Consider the following 22,559-nt stretch of genomic DNA (forward strand, 5'->3'; position numbering starts at 1 on the left):
ATTTCGCCATGGCTGATCCATTTCCCTCTCAGCTCCAATCTCCTGCCTTTTCCCCATATTCCTTCATGCCCTGACTAATCAAGAATGTATCTACCTCTGTCTTAAATATACCCAATGACTACATGTGGTGTGTGCTGTGCTTTAGTATGGACTGTGCTTTGCATCTTGGCCCCAGGTAAGGTCGTTTTATTTAGCTGCAGACACATGTATGGTTGAATGACAATTAAACTTGAACAAACTTCAAGTCATTTAATCATTATTTCCTGATCTAAAAAAATGTGTTTAGAGCTGACTTTACATTAATAGTCAAATAGTGGATTGGAGGTTCACCAGCTTGACTCTGGAGAAGAGATTAGTCTATGCTTCACTGTCTTATGATCTTATAAAGGTCCATGACATCTAAAGGCCTTATACATGCTGAACAAGCCTGTGCAAGTGATGCTGAAATATCTGCTGCCTACTATTTGACATTTCTGTGCACACTCAACTGGCACTGTCCATATACACTCAGTGTCCACTTTATTGGGTACAGGAGTGGAAGCCAGTGTGGTCTTCTGCTGCTCGTCCACTTCAAGATCTGACACATGCATCAGAGATGCTCTTTTGCACACCACTCTTGAAACACATGATTATTTGAATTACTGACACCTTCCTGTACAACTTCTTTGCACAACTTGGAAAGAGTGGGAATGGAGGTTAAAGCTGTTTACTTTTGTTTCTTAAAAATAGTGTAACCCTCCAGTTCCGTTGGCTGTGTGAGTCTTGGGAAGGCAATCTCTGGTCCCACCAAACGTCTGAGACTGAGGTGTAAAAGCTCCTGTTTGTGTGGATGCTGCGTGGTTTGTTACCCTGTTACAGATCAGTACCATAAAATAACAGACAGTACACCATATGCAATTAAACGATTTAGCTTTATAATTCTTAATTTGACTAAAGGGTTAGTAAAGTGGAAAAAAAGGCCTATTTTAATGAAACAGTCTAATGTGTACAAGTTGGAGCTCACAGTTTCCCTTCTGCTGGTCCTCCATCGATTTCCTCGGGCTTTGTTGACTCCCGGCCCCACTCCAAGTCCACTCCGTCCTGCAGTCTACGACCTCTCCGTTCTGGTACCTTCTCTCTCCATCTTCCGCAGAACAAAAGACCCAGATCACCCCGGTCTCAGGCACACGACAAGAAAAAACATTCCCTTCATGGGATGGCTCACGTTCCAAAGCCCCCATTACCTCTAGCCATAACCCAAACACTGCTGCTACAGAAAAACCATCACATCAGCAGTGCTTCTACAAAAAGACGCTTACATTAGCAGTGAAACCTTTCCCAGAGTGCTACATGGTCAAACCAATTTATATAAACCCCTTTCTGAAATTTTATTTAGCACTTTTCTAGCCAGAAAATTCCAGATCTTCAATTCTCAATGTAAAGCAACTAAGTTTACAAACAATACAAATATTGAGGGTCTTGTTGATATTGAGGAAGGTTAACAAAAGATTTGGATGAAATAGGCCAATTGGAAATATGGGTGAATAAATCACAGGTAGAGCTTAATCCTGACAATTGTATGATGTTTTACTTTGGGAAGTCAAATGTAAGAGAAAAGTATGCCTTAAATGGCAGGACTCTTAGGAGCATTGATACAGATGGATTTTGGGGTACAATTCTGTTTCTCCCTGAAAATGCTGTGTAAGCACACTTGCCCTTATCTGTTGAGGATGCAGACTAAGTGCAGGCAGCTGGGAATAAGTTAATTTCAGATTATGGTGGGACGAAGAGCCTCTTTCCTGTGCTTCCCTGTTCTACTAACTTTAGACTTTCTTTAAAAATCCCACACTGGACAGTCTCACTGCAGAAGGAATATTCTCTCATTTTATGAGCTATTAGGTATAGCCACTGTTTGTACTCTACACTTGGTCTAAAGGTTAAAACATAACACACTTGAACTCAGTCTGTACTGAGAAACACACACAAAATGCTGGAGGAAATCAGGCCACATCTCTTGTACACAAGTGTGAAGGGGAATGACATAATTATTCCTCTGGATCCAGTGCAACACACAAAAAATACAATAAGATAAAGATCATAATAATAATTTAAAAAACACAATAAATATAAATACACAGCTTAAATACATAGATTGATTGTATATCCATAAAGTGACGCTAGGTACACATGCGTCTGTACATAAAGTGACTCTAACCGGAAATGATAAAGTAGTGGTGGTGGGGAATGTGGACGTGTTAATCAGCCTTAAGGCTTGGGGAAACTAAGTTTTTGAGTTTGTGGTCCTGGCGTGGATGTTACGTAGCCTCCTTCCTGACAGCAGCAGCACTGTGGAGGTGCTGAAGCTGCACAATGCAGAGTGATTTATTGACTGAGAGACCAAAATTCTTCGCATGCCAAGGGCCAGCTTTACATCAGGCAAGTTTCTTTTTACAAGCTTGTTATGCCACAACATTGGATGGCCATAAATATTTCGACTGCACTCACTAATAAAATAACTATCTGCTCTTTCTTTGGCCATCCTGATAGCCATTCCACCTGTCCTCTGCATTCCTGACCTCCGTTCTGCACACTAGCCTGAGGTTCCTTCAAGAACATCTGTGTCGGCAACAAATGAACTGTTGGATGAATTCAACAGGTGAAGCAGCTTCTCTGGGAGGAAAAGAATTATCAACGCTTTGGGTCAAAAACCGTGCACCAGTCCTGTGTTACCCACATCCGGGTCCTCAAACAGACTGGCCAGACCAGATCAAGCCTCTTATTGCACGGTAGTATAGTGGTTCATGCAATGCTGGTGATCACCGATCAGGGCTCAATTCCTGCCACTGTCTGTAAGGAGTTTTTTTTACTTTGTGAAAAAAATAAATAGTTGACATTTCAGGCCAAGACCCTTCTTCTAGACTGGAAAGGAAGGGGGAAGACACCAAAATAAAAAGGTGGGGGGGAAGGGGAAGGAGATCTGGCCAGAAGATGATAGGTGAAGCCAGGTGGGTAGGAAAGGTAAGGAGCTGGAGAAGAAGGAATCTGATAGGAAAAGGGAAAAGGACCATGGAAGAAAGGGAAGCAGGAAGGGCAACAGGGGAGGTGATGGGCGGGTGAAGAGAAGAAATAAGCCGTCAAAGTGGAGAACAGCAGAAAGAAAAAAAATATCAGAATGTACTGAAAAACCAGTGCAGTTCTCAGGAAACACTGCATGATTATAGGGATTACATCCCCCGTGTAACAAAATCAAAATGTTTGTGTTTTAAAAACTTCTGTGAAAGGTTCTGCACCCCCTCTTCAAGAGAAGGGAGTTTTAACCAGTGTCCTAGCCAATGTTTCACCCCCTAACATCATACTTCATCGCTATCACATTAGTCAGTGTTGTGTGAATTAGCTTCCACAGACCCCACAACAGTGACACCCATTTCCACAAAAAATCAGAAGTAGATTTAAATACTTAGATTTTAGACTTTAAACAGTAATATTATTCAGGCTAAAGGACAGAATGTGAATGAAACTTTGCCACTGCAGAGCTCTCCTCATTTACTGCAGAAGACTGGTTAATATATGCAAGGAAAGGGATTGGATGAATATATTTAAAAAAGAGAAAGCTGAAACATCTGTACTAATTCCTCAGATTTACAACCTTTATTTCAACAATTCAGAACATAAAACACACAAACTCAAGAAAACAATTCTATAAAATTCTGCAACAGTATTAATGTAATAAAGAAAATAATTTTAATACATCTTTAATTACATTGCACAATTCCATATAAGCAAACTGTTTTAAAAATCAGCACAAAGAACTTGTGCATTTTGCACATGTAGATAAACAAACGTTGCATTGCTAGTTGCTTCTTGCTTCAAAATCTCATTTCATCACTTATTTGCTTGGAAAAACAGATCAACACACACCGGTTCTTTTCAAACAAAAGGGATCTCCAATACCAGGCAGCAACCTATCAGATTTAACAGACTAGTTAGGACATCCAGTTCCTGAAGCCAGGAAAATAGTTTGAGTGATTTAGTGATTTTTAGTACTATATCTTTCACTTCCACAGGCACAATCTTTAAAGTAGGCACATCTTCTTGTTCAAATATTCTTTCTTCAACCACCAAACCAGGTTCTAAACTTAAACAGCCAATCCCTAGATTAAGATCTGTCACTTTTAACACCAATCTGTTGCCATGCATGCTGTTTATTCAGTATCTGATAACCGGCTCTCAGGTATTGGTCACCTCTGTGTGTTCCACGTTACATATCCCAACTAATGGACCGATTGTCCAGAAAGCTGTGCAAGTGTCACAGTGCAAGGCAAGTGAAATAGAGACCACTCATTCAAATCACACTAATCCAGCAAATATAACCTTCATTCATTCTATAAACAAAAGCTACAGCAATAGTAACAATATAAAGAAAAACTGGAGAAAGAGAAGTCAGTCTTTCATTGAACACTGAAATACAAAGAATGATAAAAAATAAACAGATTTGTGCTGTCACTTTGCAAAAGGCCATAATATTTTCATTGGTGTTTCGTAATTTCATTTTTGAATGGATTTTTGTTATAAATAAAACTGCAGTCTTCTCCCCTCTCCATCGCACATTATAACAATCAATATTTGCTTGCATCAGTTAGTGGGCATTGCATTTTTAGTTAAACTTTTGTTTTGCATCTCTTCCACTTGGCCCTCTTCAGGACCTTGTACAAATGTATCAAGAGGCTTTAATCTTGACCTCTGCTGAATGGAATGGGCGACTGCTCCCTCAGCTCCATTGTTTAGGAATGGAATCTAGCCATAATGTATCTATACAGCAATGAGAACCTAGTGTAAGAACTCCAAAACCTTCATCCCATCTTTCACCTCACTTGACGTTTGTACTGAATATTGTCACTTCTTTTCCCACGTCATTTTATTCTGTTTGCTCTGTCAGTAGAGTCTGGCTGTGGAAAATTAGGCCTCAGCCATGCATTAAGTTTTGGGGAATGTTTCATGAGGAACAACATACGAAAGGATGAAACTGCCTTTTCTTTAAAAAGGAGAAAAATCATCTTTGTTAAATTGCCCTATTTTTGGCATATGTAATGTCTTGCCTCAAGAGAAAGTTAGTAAAGATACAGTGTTGAAAATAAATCATGAAGATCTTGAACGTAATTAGTAGCTGTATTGTACTTTTAACAGTAGACTTCAGCATTTAAACAGAAAGGCAAAACCCACCCATCCATCCAGATTTCCACCTGGATTGGATTCAAATTCCTCTCAATAAGGAGGTGGGGGGACAATTACATATATTGGGGAATTGCTTTGGGCATCAACAAAATGGATTTTAAATTAAAAATATGCAAACAACAGTTTACAACGGAGTTTCCAAATACAGATCCTCCCCATCTTACATATGCCCAGCTTACGTATAGATCATACACAAGAACAAATGTTTCTGTGACCTGTGGGATGGCTTTGCCGGCTGCTGCAGGGCTGCAGGCATTTTTGCTGTGTGGGGAAACGTGGTTTGTGGCCGCATTTCCAACTTGCAAACTGTTCTGGCTACGAACAGTTCACAGCAGTGGAATCCTGCCTTAATTTGGGGAGGACCTGTATAGGGCAGAAAATACTGGAAATGCACAATATGTTGGTTAGCATCAGGAAAGGATAAACACCAAATACATAAATGCACACACAAATGGTCTTCATCTCTCCATTTTGGATGCTAACTTAGTAAACATGCCTTATTTTTGTCTGTTTGTGGATTATTTTCCCTATGTAGTGTTTGGCCTGAATCCTGCCAGAACAAACTGGAGATAAATGTATGCCCTGTCCCCAAGAATAATTCATGTCTATTACTACATTATTCAGGGGAAGCTTACAAGACACAGGCTGAGACATGCCAAACCAATCAGTGCTTTCAACAACACTTTAAAAAGACAGATCAGAATCTAGAACCAAACAGGAGGCTAGTATAGGAATGCTTACCATGGGACATTGCCAGAAATTTACTCAGATTTCTGGGTTTTATCAAATCTGCAAAGGTTTATTTCTAAATATTATAGCTACTGATTCCTGGTTCCCATAAGCATACTTTATTTTTACTGGACGTTATTGGAGATCATATCAATTATCTTTAAGAAAAAATACTCAAATTTGGATAACTAATTTGAGAGCTGAAATGGAAATTGTTTTTTTTGGATCTTGATCAGTATCAAGTAATAAATATATATTCATGCTAAATTCACATCAAAAATGTTAACTCTGGGATGTATGATGCCACTAACTTAAATCCATGTATCCATCTACATCAATAGACCAGTCAGATAAATACAGAAGCTTCTCATTGAAAAATTTACTGGATAAATGCAAGTCCTAAAGTTCAGTGAAGAAAGTACTTGTAACCCCTTGTTGCAGTGGCAGTGAATAGTGCTTCACCAGTTAATCCATTCACTGGTTTGTGCAAATTATCTGCAACCGCATGGCTTTCGTCTGGGTGCTCCAGTGTCATCCCACAATCCAAAGACATACCAGTTTGTAGGTTAATTGGTCATTGGATAGTGAATTGTCCTGTGATTAGGCTAGGAGGGTTGCTGGGCAGTGTGGCTTACCTATTCCGTGCTATATCACTACATTAGAAAAAAATACATCTGTTTTTCTTAAACTACTGAAATCATTTTAACTTGCTGTCAACTAATGACAGAGTATTATCTAAATGCACAAATGTATGGGGTGTGGATAAAGGAGTAGAGTGCTTACTCTTTACAAATACATCCCCACTCACAAACGACATCGCCAATAAACAATCAAAGCTGCTTATGGAATAGTACTGGTCTTCAAAGTGGCGGTGGATGCTTCTTTATGCTGCTTCAGTTAGCAGGCTCTGAGACCATTTCATAGACTACAAAATACTTTGGATCTCAACCCGGGACATTAGCTGTTTCTCTCTTCACAGATTCAGCCTCCCCGCTGAGTAAATTCAATATTTACCTACCCACCTATCTTTCCCACTTACCTTGCTTCACCTATTGCCTTTTAGCTTGTCCTCTTCCTCTCCACCCACCTTCCTATATGGGCTTCTTCTCCCTTCTCCCTTCTTTTCCAGTCCCAAAGAAGGATCTCGGCCCGAAATGTTAACTGTTTTTTCTTTTCTACAGTTGCTGCCTGATCTGCTGAGTTCCTGCAGCAAATTGTGTGTGTTACTCTAAATTCCACATTTTCTATTTCTAATTTCAGTTTTTCAGCATCTCCAGTGTCTTGGGGGGGGGGGGGGGGGTCCTGAGATCATAAAAGGCACTGTATAAATATTTCTCTTAAATGTCACTGGTATCTATTTTGTGGCATGATTCAGAAATAAAGGCTTACACTGTTAATTCTAACAAGTGGGGTTAATTATGGTAAAATGGAATCAGGAAAACAAAGTTATTCAATGTTGGAATTGTGCAGTCTACCTGAATGGAACAGGCTCAACACCAGTGAATCCTTACTGCATCTTCTGGATCTGTCTTCCAAGCATTCAAAGCAATGAAAGTCGCACAAAATAGAAAAGGGCTCAAAGGAAATAGAGGAAAGATTGCCTAGGACAGTGGAAACACTTTCACAATTCAGTATACAACTGAACATTTTTAAATCGCAGGTGAAGTAGGCAGATAATAAAAGTCATTGGAGATAATCAGTATTTTCATCAAGTAGATAATTTAAAGAAATTTTCCCAATGTAAAAAGAAATTCCATGCACTATAATGTTCTTCTCCCAGAATCTATGCAAGTTATTGTTGCATGTACAATTAATTATTTTTGAGGCACGTTGACAAAACACAAACATTAATAATAATAATGGGAGATTTTTTCTGCAATACTGTTAGCGCCTCACAAAGCTGACATTTGCTACGTCTTCCTATTTTTATTGACAAATTCAGTCAAACATTCAAGTGGAATATTATCAGTTAAGTACTATGAACTATTACAAGTCAACTGTATTTCTCTAGATCCTCTGCATTGTGCAATGAAATATCTACCTGAGATCTAAAGTCAATAAATAACTAACATTACTATTCCCTCTCTTGTCCCATCAAAAACTGAAATTACCTAGATAGAAATTGGAACAAGCAAAATACTGCGCTTAACTAAAGTCAAGTACACATCATTGACAAAACTGTGCTTTACTATCAAATTACATTTTGTATAAAAGGGAAAGCTTAAATTATGAAAGTAAAAATGACAATGGAGGATCAGGATAATGCATATTCAGCATTGATTCCAGGTTTCTGACTTCTGAGTCTACAGTCAGGTAAAAACATCTGATTTTATTATTGCATGCTGGTAGGAACTCAACATAATAACAAGTGAAGATGGATACTTCTTTTGACATTTGCTTTGGCTGGAAGTGCACAATATGTGTGGCAGCAATGTATCAGGAGCTTGATTTCAAATGTTAATGTAATAGTTGGAGTTTCAAGTAGAAAAGCACCAGGAGAAAAAACCCCATTGCGATCCTATGGTTACCTCATTTGAGATGTCTTAACAGTTTATGTAATATCAGATAACTTTCAGATATCACCAGCTTGATCTAAATAAATGCAAAAGATTCTTTGCAGTGAAGATCTTTGGTTAGGGCTAGGTTAACAAACACGTCGAGTAACTGAAACCCCTTTTGAAACTAATTAGAGCATGTTTAAAACACTGCAGCATTTTGATACACCTTTTATATGGTGCATTGCTGCCAAATTGCGAACTGCACACCTCAAAATAATGCCTTACTTCAAAAACATATTTTCCACCAACACTGGCAGATCCAAAAACATAAATGAAAAAAAATAAGCAAGGTTCCTCAAACTTAGAATTCAAATTTAACCTCCAGTGTCCTTGCTGTGGAATACTCTAGTTAAAGTCATGTATTAGACAAAACTGATGAACCACAGAAATTGTAATTATGTTTGAAATGTACAATACTGTGCTGAAATTAGGATATTTTTTGCCAGCACAACCAGAGTTGAAGTCCCTGCACATGTTCTCCATTCTTCAAGTTTCTTCCATGAAAATATGACAAGTTTTTATACCTTAGTGAAATCTTTGTAACTCAATTTTCAAGGCTTTAAAAGCAACTGCAACTTCCTTCTCGTATTTCTCTGATCTTTAGCAATGAGCCCTAGAAGAACTTGCACTTGAAAGCAGCCAAAACCCTGAATTTTCACCTAGCATAAGAGAATAGAATAGAAGAAAATGTTGAGCTAATCTACTAGGCTACATGCATCCCAGTTAAGATTCAAGACTAAAGTTTATGTACATCAAAGCACATAGTGAAATATGTTGTTTGCATGTGTTGGAGGCAGCCCACAAGTATCAGCATTCCAGCGTCAACATAGCACGCCCACAATATTCTGCAAATCAACACAGAATACAACAAACGACAACCAACAACTGCAAAAACAAGCCTTGATCCTAGCAATGTACTGCACATACAGTGTCCCTTAACCCCAGGACTGTCCTACAGCTCAAGCCTCTAGGAATCTGAAAGAAGTCTATTAACTAAAGGCACAGGAAATGCAAACCATACAGTACTTACCTGGTAGGGATAGTCACTGATATAACATAATATTGAAATTTGCAAGCCAATGAAGATTCCGAGACCAATGAAAACTATTACCAAAACCAAACCATTTCCCACTACCATTATTAATGATACCATTTCCTGATCAGTTATGGCAATAACAACATTAAACACAAGAAACATCCTCAAACAAAAAAGTAATACAACGCACCTTTCCCTGTACCTTCCTGATCCGCTCCAACTCATTCTCACCTAAGTACTGAAAACAATTAAAGAATCATAATTGTCACGTATCAAACCAGAACCTTAAAAATCTAGTTTTTCATCCCATCAATCAACTGATGCATCATTGTGAAATAATTTCTCAAAAGCAAAATACACATCTATGGGCAATTATGGCATCTGCTTTATAAAATTTATTTGTGCCATCTTACCAATGAACTTCCTATATACCAAAAAAAATCAAACTGTTCATAATGCAACAGAACTGTAATGTTTTTAACTGCTCAAGTTATTATTGATTAACCTAGTTTACTAACTTTATAAAATCACTATTATTCCCAAAATATGCGATATTCACAAACACATCAATACTTAAACTATTGTATCTTCTGCACTTTGAGATTCAAAATATCTGCAGCTAAATGCATGCAGAAATATGTAGTTGAGGTATCAATGTCATTGGCTAATTAAAAAAAGCTCCCATCAATTTCTGAATGCCCTATATGTTAGCAGGGATATTTGATAATAGATTTTGCATAGGCTGACTATTCGAGAGCAAGCAAAACTCTCATTAATACTACACGTGCTAGTCACTAATACCAGTGCAGTAACTTGAACTTGAAAACCGTCCATGGATCTGGCATGGATTCACTTCAGAATTTCAAACATCCCAATAGATATTATTAAATTCTCAAGCCTAACCTCTCTACTGCAGTTCATTTTATTTCAATTAAATCTGAAATCGATGTTGTACAGTCTAACCAGAAGAAAAATTAGGTATGTTTTCTTTGGTTTTCACTTAATAAAGATTATACAAGTGCAGTGACCTATATGAATGAGAAGAGGCATCTAAAGCAATCAACTAAACAAGTACCATTCAGTGGATCTTTAAGGATGCCTAACAGAATCCAGGAAATAATTTTAATTACAGAAGCTGAAGCTACAATCAATATCCTTCTAAATGGGATGCTTAAAGCCGGTACATAAGCCTAAAGATATTGAGCATTGATTGCATTTATGTTGCAATACCTCACAAGACCTTATCATCCACAGTAATATTTTCAAGATGATAAACTCAAATTTTAAACATTGTCAAATATCAGGAAAAAATCTTTAGATATGATGGAATAGACGTGTCAGTAATAGGCTCTCTAACATGATGTTTGCACAAGTCCCTGTATAATATCAGAAGGATTAGAAGCAGATTTCCCATGGTATTAAGACTTATAGTTGCACTGCAAAAAATGATTTGTTAAGTGTCACAATGTTTTTACCCTTCCACCACTCTGCCACCTACTCAAGCACAATATTATCAACTGATGCATCTGTGTACAGATGTTTGCGCTTCATGTTGTACTCTTACAAGGCAAACTTAAGAGCCATGAGAAGTGGGGGCTGTGAATCATAAATCATTTCTCAAACCTTAAAATACTAAAGTGCAAATGAATGAGTTTCCTTCTCAAGTAGAAAGTAGCAAACACAGTGCAGCATTGACTACATTTTGGACATAGTCAATAAGAGCCTGTACTACAAAGAGACTGTTGCTGGCATCACTTTGGTGATTAAATACAGTCTCCAGTTTATTAAGTTACAACACGAAAAAGCTGTGGTTGATTCCACAAGATGGGTAATTATTACTGGATATATCTCAAAATTAAAATTGATTTAAATTTATCTTTTATTTTTATAATTAAGTGTAATTGCATTGTGACCATTTTCTAACAGAATTTCTAAAAGTCATCCAATCAAAAAAACAATTTTAATTAAACTTGACCAAGAAAAATTTGATTTACAAACAGCAAAATTAACTGCAATCGGGTCCAGAGGGGAAAAAAATTGAGAAGAATGTATAGCTTGGTAGGTAATCCAAGATGCAGTAAGAATACAAAATCCACCTGAATGGATATCAATTTATCTTGTGCTTGTGTACATTATTCAAGAGGTAGAAAGATCTCTGGTAATGGGTTGAATTTTTTTTTACTATATTGATGTGTTGCTTTTTACAACAAATATATTTTCTGGCATTCAGGAATCCAATAATCCTTCAATCTTGACAAACTCCCATCCCTGCAATCATTCAAACCACCCAAAAAATCACATTACTTTGCTAAATCTCACATCTACTTATGGTTAGCAGCCAGTAATCACTACACAGCTACTCCTGAAACTAGACAATGTGGAGCAAATCCACAGCGGAAGTGAAGAGGCATCAATATCTACTTCAGTCTTCTCCAATCCTGATGGTGCTAATACTAAATACCCCTGGTAACAATTGTGCTTGAGGAGCATCCATTTCCAGAGTGGATGTTTCTTAACTAAATGCAGAGGATATTGGAAAGTGCTCATCTAAAACAGAGGCAAGGGCTTTTCTACTTTTTAATCCGGAAATACAGAATCTACTTGATACATTTCCTCTTGCTTATGGAGCCAGAGGAAATCAACCAATTCAGTATGGTTTTAGAAAACCTTGGCATTAGAATTCTATAGGACTGATGAGATAAATTCTAAAGATTGAATCAAGAGTAAAGCATCAGCAAGTGCCTGAACAACTTATTCCATTTCTCAGATGTTGAGCTGTTACAATGCTTAGGTACTTGACTCAGCATCAAAAGCAACAGATTAATCAGGAAAGGATAATGTCCAAATTTATACTTTACTGGAATGGTGGAACATTCACCTCGTCCTCCAGTGCAATGATCAAGATAGGATTTCTATATATAGGTAATTTACAGATTCTGTGGACAGTACAAACTCTTATTTAACCTGGATTTTCAAAGTGTGAAGAACTATTTCACATCCATCACTACAAATGCTGGACCATCCATACCATTCTTCTTGAGGAATTTTCAGAAAAACTTGGACAACATTTCATGGAAAAATTGTTTGTCTTTAGGTATTAGCGGTATTCTAAGTGGAGCTAAAATGACAATGAACAAACATAGTGCTAATATGTGCCATGTGGGAACAAATACTCTATTTTGAAAGGAATTAATTGTTGCCCCTAAATAGTGAATTTGAAAAAGGCATCGCTGACAACCAAATGGAGGTTAAATGTGTTCTGCAGGAGATTTTTTTCATGTAAGAATTTTACATTTTGTTTCCTGTGAAAGACTTAACTGTCTGCATATTTTTTAATTCAAACACCGCTGCACTTAACCTGATCACATGACCACAAAACAAAGGATTAGTCCAAGGGGCAGAAAAATAAATGTCATTTTTAAACCATAACTTAAAAATATATATATCAGAAGGCACAAGTTTTCAACAAATGAACTCCTGAAAAAACTTCTAGGACCTCTAAGTGTTGGCTCATTTGCTCAAATTGACAGCAGATCTCTTGTGATACAGGAACTCTTGTTCCATGTCCTGATGAATATAAAACTAAGTTATTGTCAAGCACAGTGAATTGTCATGTCTTGTGCACCCATGTTTCTTTGACTGAAAAAAGATACAGAAAGGGTCTTACAATCACATCTAAACTGTTGTGATAAAAGAGTATAAATTGGCCGGATGAACTACATTAATAGCTGGGAGTTGTTAAGATAATCAAACCCAAGCCAGGAATGAAATGATGATAATGGACTGAATGATTGAAGAATTTGGCAAATAAAGTTTGTACAGTGGCTACTCGCTGTGGTCTGAGCAGTTCTGATCTCCTGCTGCTGTACATTGTGGCTTGTTCTTCTCCCAGTGACAAATGGCGTTTGTGTATTCAAGAATAAGCTTATCCATCCAAGTTAAAGGTTTTGGAAAGAGCACTGCGCCTTCAAAGAATCCAAGGTGCCCTCCATGTAGAGTTAACACAAACATGACGTTTTCTTTTTTCCCTAGAAAAAAAATAATTATCAGAGATTTACAAAGAATATGCTACACAAAAGCAAATGCTATAAACTACAGCCAAATATTTGCAACTACCAACCTTTCTAAGTGCAAAAAACTAACATTTTTTCTCCTAAAATCAACTTTAGCTTGCTCTTGTCCTAATTTCATACCTTTTAGTTTACTTCATAGCTCAGTAGGTTAAATGGACTACTGAGTCCATTTAACCTACTGAGACATTGTGCTTCACTAGTCAGATAGAAGTTGATCGATTTTTGATTAGTAAGGGTGCTAGAGATTACAAAGAGAAAGCATGTGAATGAGGTTGAAAGGGAAAATGAATCAGCCATTATCAAATAATGGAGTAGACTTGATGGGCCTATGGCCTAATTCTGCTCCCATGTCTTATTGTCTTCAGAACACCCATTCCAAGTTAAAACCTCATGTTGTGTCAAATTAGAGGATCTCAACTGAGGAACTAGCAGTTGCTTCAGAATAACTATCAATGGGAGGCAGAAACCTTGGTCATTATCCAATAACATCTGCCAGAATGTTTGCTTATGCTTGGTAGGCAGGGACAAATTGAACCAAGTTGTGATGGCAACGGGAGAGTCAATAAGAGGTTGAAATCCCACACAAATATAAATTAAACCTTCAGTTGCATTAAGTGAAGCATGTGCTTTGTGCTGTTTATTAAGTACCATCCTTTAAAATAATATTTCAAATGCTGAGGCTTTATATGACATTAGTTGTACTGCACCTGGAGTACTGTCAACAGCTTTAGGTCCCTTATTGAAAAAGGGATGAATAAGATTGCACTGCAGTAGTAGAGGACTCATGGGTTGAACGGTCTAACTCTGCTCCTATGTATTATGGTCTTACATCCAAATAAACAGTAAGAAACATCACAAAATTAAACACAAAACAATTCTATTTAACTTTAAGTTACTCCAGTTTCTGAATACATCCACTTTAAAAGATAAAGAACAGTGGCAAAAAGTGTAGAGTATTTGTTCAGGAGATGGTATTGAAACCAAATATTTACCAACAGCACCTGCTGTCCAACTCATTATTTGCTTGATGGCCTCATAGTCAATCAGCACCGTGTGAGTGCAAGGTAACTAAACAAACATAAACGAACTTCAGCAGTCACCAATGCTGAATAGTGTTTTTCACTGATCGACCCATGTTCCTGTGTACAAAACAGGAAATCAACTGCTCCGCTGAAGCAATTGAGAAGCTTCATTGGTTTTAAACAACATCTTTGCTCTAAGAGGGGAGTTATGTTTACTGCAGGCAAAATCAAATTGGAAGATCAAAGATACAACTAAATGATCAAAATATTTTCCCACAAGCTTTGAACAAGGATGAAAATGAAGATTTGTGCTATAGATGTCACAGTATTTATATCACTCAGTACACAGCAGATTTGACCTGCATTCTTTAGCAAACTTGTTTTCTTCTACAATAAATGGCTTCTAGGAATAAAACACAATTAGGGTAAATATTTGACACTTTTACAATAACCCAAAGACTGCAAAATAAGGGCAAAAGGATGGGGGAAAAAAAATCGAGCAGCAGCCACAATCACATTAATCTTCTAATTAACAATACAGGCAGTCCCCAGCTTATGAAAGGGCTCAGTGCCTAAGAATTATCTATATGCTGATTTCCCCACAGATCAGAAACCTACATTTTCAATGATAACCCAATTGTAGTGCTTGACATATACTTATTGTGATTCATTCACTGAACATTCATTTTAACGCTACTCATAATAAAGTAAATAGAATTTAAACTCTCTCCAATCATTCATGAATACTGCATCACAAAACATTATTATTGTTTCCTTGAAAATGCTTTAAAAAATTATGGAAGAATTTGCATAGTCATTTCATCCATAACCTGGGGAAACTTTGTATCTTTCCGCTTTGCCAGGGTGGCTTCTCCCTGAATATCTCTCAGGGTTGTGGCAGAAGGATCAAGTCCTTTTCACCATTCAATTGGTTTCAAGGAGGTCACCCCTCATTCTCCAAATTCTAATGAATACAGGCCCAGAGCCGTAAAATGCTGTTCATATGACAATCCATTCAATCCTGGAGTTATTTTTGTGAACCTCCAATGAACCCTCTCCAGTTTCTGCATTTCCTTTCTAAGATAGGGCCCCAAAACTGCTCAGAATACTCCAAATGAGGCCCCACCAGAGCTTTATAAAGTTTCAACATTACATCTTTGCTTTTATATTCCAGTCCTCTTGAAATGAATACTAATATTACATTTGCCTTCCTCATCAGACTCAACCTACAAATTAGCCTGCTCAAGGACTCCCAAGTTGCTTTGTGCCTCAGTTTCATATATTTTCTCCCCACTTAGAAAATAGTCAACACTTTAATATCTTCTACCATGACCATAAACTTCCCAAAACTGTATTCCATCTGCCACTTCTTTGCCCATTCTCCTAATCTGTCTAAGTCCTGTAGTCTCTCTGCTTCCTCAAAACTGCCTGCCTCGCACCTATCTTCATATCGTCTTCAAACTTTGTAAAAAAGCCATCAATCCCATCATGCAAATATTTAGAATATAATGTAAAAAGAATCGGTCCCAACACAGACCCCCATGGAACACCACTAGTCACTGGCAACCAACCAGAAAAGGCTCCCTTTATTCCCTCTCTTTGCCTCTTGCCAATCAGCCACTGCTTTATCCATGCTAGAGTCTTTCCTGTAATACCAATATCAGAATCCAGTTTATTATCACTCACATATGTAATAATTCTTTTGTTTACAGCAGCAGTACAGTGTGCCTAAGACCTTTGCACAGTGCTGTATATATACAGACCACAGATAACATTGGTTTGACAAAGTCATCTTCACTTCATAATCTTAACCTGATTTTCCTCTTTCAGATTGTCAACCACATATGCTTTCCTAGATGCCTTTAAAATATCTAAAATTGACTGAACACAGCCACTCTGTCCTGATTGTCAACACATTTTGCAACAGAATGTTGTCATCTACAATTTGTGTTGCAAAGATGGAACATAACCACAAGAGCACTTAGCCACTTACTACTTATGGAATAAATTAATTCCTGCCCGTGCAGAGGATTAGTTCACAGCAGTCAAATGCCTCTGCTGCTTAACTGCATGCACCAATTCATTCTGCTTAAATCCACAGCTGTTACAGTTGAAAAATACATTCACTGTATTTTCCAGTGCATCTCCTGCACCTAATAAAGTGCCCAATGTGTTTGTTTGTGATCTTCTGCTGCTGCAGCCCTTCCACTTCAAAGTTCAATGTGCTGTGTGTTCAGAGATGTTCTTCTGCACACCACTGTGTGTGGTTATTTGAGTTACTATTGCCTTCATGTCAGCTTGAACCATTCTGGCTATTCTCCTTCGACCTCTCTCATTAACAAGACATTTTCACCCACTGAGCTGTCCCTAGGGAGATGTTCTTTCTTGTTTTTTTTGCACCATTCTCTGGAAATGCTAGAGACTGTTGTGCATGAAAATCCCAGGATATCAGCAGTTACTGAGATACTCAAACCACCCAGTCTGGCATCAACAATCACTGCATGATTGAAGTCACTTAGATCACATCTCTTCCCCATTCTGATGTTTGGTCTGATCAACAACTGAATCTCTTGACCATGTCTGCATCCTCTTATGCAATGAGTTGCTGCCACATAACTGGCTAATGAAATATTTGAATAACAAGCAGATGTACAGGCATACCTATTAAAATGGCCACTGAGTGTATCTATTACACCTGTGACAGTTCTGTAAGTGTTATCATTACTAATTCATATCTTAAGGGGTTTCTAAACTAAAAACATTTGTGTTTCACTGAAAACATCCTCCTGCTGACAATTGACACCAATCACGAACAAATCAACTGAGAGCCACTGACTAATGCTACATTTTGGCTGCTGAAAGTTATGCTTGATGTCTGAATTATAGGATAACAGCAAATCATTATGTTCAATTACTGATTTGTTACATCTGTTACAAACATTTCATTGGCAGAATTCAACCAAAATGTCATTGACTGCTGGGTGTTAAGAAGTGGATCAAGTTAATTTAAATATTAGATCTATATTGCAGTAAAAAGTTTGAAAGGCTTGAAGCCTATAAAATCAGAATCAGGTTTAATATCACTAGTATACGTTGTGAAATTTGTTAACTTTGCAGCTGCATGATGATATAGAAAAAAACTGAATTACACTAAGTATATGAATGCCAAATAGTTAAATTAAATAAGTAATGAAAAAACAAAAATAAAAACATAGTGAGGTAGTGTTCATGTTTTTAATATCCATTTAAAAGCTGTTCCTGAATCGTTGCGTGTGTGCCTTCAGGATTCTGTACCTCATTCCTGATGGTAGCAATGTGAAGAGGTTATGTCCTGGGTGGTGGGAGTACTTAATGATGGATGTTGCCTTTTTGAGGCATTTTTAAAACCAAGTACAAATATTACAAGTGCAGATAAGTTATTTTAGTAAAGAATGATATTAGTTTCTTTGCATAGCAAGGTTTAGAATTTGGAATAATGGCAGTATTTAAAATGCTGATTTACCAGCCTACAGTTCTTAATTAACCCCGTTTTGCAAAATTAGCACTATTCTTCCCAATTTTCTTTCAATATCACACACAGTGTCCTGTACATATAAAGTTCATTCACTGGTAACTGCAAGCATTTTTATACTTCAACCAACAGAAGGCGCTCACAGGACAAAAAAGCTTATTGAAGATCATACCATTTTTGTAGAGTGTGAAAATTAAGCATATAATACTGGGACTGACACCTCTTTTATCATCTTATTTTAATATTACTTTGAGCCCAATGCGAGCATGTAACAATGTTAAAAACAACTAAAGAATTCTACAAATGCTGAGAACCCAGAGTAACACACAAAAATACTGGAAGATTGTCCTGATGCTACATGACCCGCTGAGCTCTTCCAGCATTTTCTGTGTGTTACAAATAACTGCCTATAATGGAAGCTGTGCAATTTTTCCCCTACCTTCCCAACTTTCCCTTACCCATGCAAAACTTTTGAACTTGACACGCCTTGCATCTAGAAAGTGCAATGTGTGATCTAAAGTGATTAGGAGGCCTAAAACAAGCAAACCTTTGTTGATCCCTGGTTGATTTCCACTTAGGAAAGGTTGGGAATAGAGTAGAGAAAGTTTTCTGGTCTTATCCACTGCCAGGAAACACTCACACAGTCTGTGAAGTGGATCTTGAAAGCACAGCCCTTTACTCTTAGTGTCAGTAATACTTCTTGTAAAGCCCATGAGATGACTACAAATAATATGCTGAACCTGGATTAAATTGCAATAAAATACTCTGTCAAACATAAAGGTGTAAACTGTATGCATCTCATAAGTCACAAAGGATACAGACAGCATTTGCATTACTACATGCAGATCCATTTCAAGACCACATCAAAGAGTTGGGTGTTGACTTCTTTATCTCCCCTACCATGTGTAAGGTTCATGAAGCAATGAGGCTTCACCATAACACATTCCGTAGAACTGCACAAACTTTGGTACAAAGGGAAAATTTAGTTCAGTGATGCTTGGATATCCTGTCTCATACATGCCCCAAGATGTCACATGTGGATCCAATAAGTCCTTTCCTGATAGCTTGTGGATGAAATGATTTGTACATGTAAATGATTTGTACATGAAATGATTTGGAGAAAGGAATGCTGAAGTAGTTGGATAGTTTGATTTTATGGATTTTCGATTTCTCATCTGCACAGTCTGTTGAAGAGCATTAAAGATTGATGGGTCTCTAAATATCAAACTGTCAAAAAGGCACTCTGTTTTAAACAGCATTATTATTTAACTTACCTGCAAGTGAACGAGGAATGGTCAGCAAGCTTTCATGCACTAGGGGGTCATCTAAAGCATTCACTAGCAGTAGAGGGACCTGGATCTGTGTAAGGTACAGACATTATATTACTAATAGATTCCATTTAGTGATAGGAAGAAGAAAAAAAGTCTTTCACCTTTTCATTGGCATTCAATTAGTCTTTGTACCAGTTTTAGCTAGCCCTTCCCTCCAAGTACAAGTGCCACAGAAGTGATCATTCAGAACACTTAATAGTGGGTAAGAGAATGTTTTATGAAATACTTGGCAAATTTGTCTTGCTTGGGCTCAAAATCCAGAATATCAGTAAAGCAGAATGTGTGAATGTTTGTTTCTCAATGTGGAAAAATAGTACTTAGATAAATATTGTCTCAGGGGCTTTTTTTTTGCAAAGATACCACTGACTAAGGATCAGTATTGGTAGGGCGTTTCCAAGAATAGCAAGGAAAATAAGGGTGAGACAGAAGAGACTGCACATATTGGAAACTGGAGCAACATACTGTACAATCTGGTGTAAGAATTCACCAGGATGAGCAGCATCAGTAATAGGGAAAAAGAACTGTCAACATTTTAGCCTGAAATCCTGCATCAGGGCTGAAAGTGGAGAGGCAAAATGGCTGGCATAGAGAGGTGAAGGGTTTGGCGAGAAAGGTGGTAATTCAAATGATCTGACTTTTGCAATTTTCCCTAATGTTTAAGGTTAAATAACCTATGCAATAGTAAATTTGAAGACCAATATAAAAGCTTGTCGCCAGGGGCATTTATAACCAGTGATCCAGTATTAAAGTTCACCGTGATGGAGGTACTTAAAATGCAACCATTGAAATCAGCATTAACATTTATAAAGAGTATGCGTTATTGTGCATAAGCATCAACATCTGCATTTTAGAAGATAAGCATTACACCTGGTTAAATCAACTTTTGTTTTTTAAACAAAAGAATTGGGAAGTGAAGAAAGCAAAACCTCTAATCCTCTTTACCTTAAACAATTCTAAGTGGGCACCCCACAGTTCTGTCTAGTCCATTCTCCAGGAAGATAAATATAAATCCTACAGTTGCAAGACATACTTACAACACACTTTCCGGCTAGGGATTTAAAAGAATGACTTAAATACAATTCTTATCTCAATAGCACACGATGCTTTTGAAACAATTTAGACGTGTGTAACATAACCTAGTGCTTTCCATCACCTGCATGGAATTGTACTCGAGCTGAAAGATGACATATTCTGGGAGCCACAAAAAGGCTTCAGTACACAGTTTTCCAAGCCAGGTACTTCTGCAATTGTTCCACTGAACACTGGTTTGTGTTTCAGTTTGCATTTGACCGGCGGGCATGCTGAAGAAGCAGGCAGCATAAATGTGCCTTTGAGGAATGTTGAAGCCTGAAGGGGCAATGTTTGGGTTTTAAATTAGCTATCACCAAGGACAAATAGGAAACGGTGGGGTAAACTGCTGCTGCCTGTCATAATCAGGACTATCTTGCTGAACACATAAAACGTTTCGCTCTTTAGAATATTAAATTAGCAAGTCTTTTTATTGAATTTGGGGAATTCAATGCATAGCACAAAGCAAGAACCATTACAAATTAAAGCAGGATCTAGTAACTTACGTTGTGAAGATAGTGCATACAGCTTTCTTGCTCATAATATTCTTTTAGTGTGTTATAGCCATGGAACTTTCTGAAATAGACAGATAGTATTGTAGATTCAAAATGCACCAAGCAGAATTGCTAGTTATTTTGATAGGTAGGTAGATAGATAGATAGATAGATAGATAGATAGATTATTGATCCCAAAGAAAATTACAATCAAAATAGCATTACAAGTGCACAGATATAAATACTTGAAGAGAAGCGGAAGGAATAAAAAATAAGTTACCACAAACAGTCTAACAGGAGGGGTCATCACTTCCACAGCTATAGGCTGACTCATTATAAAGCCTAATGGCCGAAGGTAAGAATGACCTCATATAGCGCTCTTTGGAACAGCACTACTGATGTTCTGGTAATTTATTTTTATATATTGTGTATTTTACATATTACAATAAAAGTACACATTCAAGTAGAACAGCTAGAAGTCAAACACACAATGTCTAAGAATGAATTACTGGAATATTAGCATCTTCCTATATAATAACAATCCATGCATTTACTGGGTGAACTAAGAGTTATAATAGAATTGAGAAAAGTTATTTAAACTTCAAGATTCACACCGATGACACAAGATAGGGTACGATAGCATGGTTTTAAGGTTGTTCAGGTTTATACACAATGGCCAGGAAATCAAAGGAACAATTAACGCTATATTGTTATAGAACACTACAGCACAGAAAGAGGTCAGTTGGACCATCTAGTCCCTGCCGAATTATTAATCTGCCTAGTCCCATTGACCTGCACTTGGACCATAGTCCTTCCATCCATGTACATATCCAAAATTCTCTTAAATGTTGAAAACAAACACGCATCCACCACTTCTGCTGTTAGTTCATTCCACACTCTCACAACTTTTGTGTGAAGAAATTCCCTTAAACACTTGACCTTTTGCCTTTAACTTTGAACGGCTTCCATAATTTTCTTTGCTCTTTAGCTGTCTAGAGAAGATGAATCTCAGAGTTAAATTCTGCCTACATACTTTAATAATAAATGCACTTTGAACTTTTTAACCCATGACCTCTAGTGCTAGTCCCACCCAACCTCAGTGGAAAAAGCCTGCTTGCATTTAGCCTACATATAGCCCTCATAATGGTTCCAGATTTAAATCCAGCCGGCTCCTTGCACGAGGTCCACCTGTGCTTGGTTGAGCATCGAGCTAGCAACTCAGTAAAACAGACAAACGCTAAAGAAACAGCAAAGTTGACACCCGATGCGCCAAATGAGGCACAGAAGGAACATACCCGTCATGCTGTGTACCTCTACTAAATCTCCTCTCATTCTCCCACACTCTGGGGAATATAGTCTTAACCTATTTAACTTTTCCTTATAACTGACGTCCTCAAGTCCTGGCAACATCTTTGTAAATTTTCTCTGCACTCTTCCAATATTATTCACATCTTTCCTGTCGGTAGGTGACCAGAAGTACAAACAATACTCCAAGTTACATCTCACCAACATATTATACAACTTCA

General features: G+C 37.5%; 1 protein-coding gene across 2 annotated transcripts in view; it reads right to left on the minus strand.

The window, feature by feature from the left end:
- Positions 1–3,602: 3,602 nt before the first annotated feature.
- The window catches only part of LOC132382567 (monoacylglycerol lipase ABHD2-like), an 85,724-nt gene continuing 66,767 nt past the window's right edge, over positions 3,603–22,559 (minus strand). For both annotated transcript variants that reach the window (XM_059952898.1, XM_059952897.1), the window contains 3 exons: positions 21,046–21,115; positions 19,415–19,499; positions 3,603–13,562 (listed from right to left, as the gene is read on the minus strand). In XM_059952898.1, the coding sequence (XP_059808881.1) occupies positions 13,360–13,562; positions 19,415–19,499; positions 21,046–21,115 (358 nt within the window). In that variant the 3' untranslated portion in view covers positions 3,603–13,359. The remainder of the gene's footprint in view (positions 13,563–19,414; positions 19,500–21,045; positions 21,116–22,559) is intronic.

Source organism: Hypanus sabinus, chromosome 28 (assembly GCF_030144855.1).
Source record: "Hypanus sabinus isolate sHypSab1 chromosome 28, sHypSab1.hap1, whole genome shotgun sequence".
In the NCBI taxonomy this organism is placed as follows: Eukaryota; Metazoa; Chordata; class Chondrichthyes; order Myliobatiformes; family Dasyatidae; genus Hypanus; species Hypanus sabinus.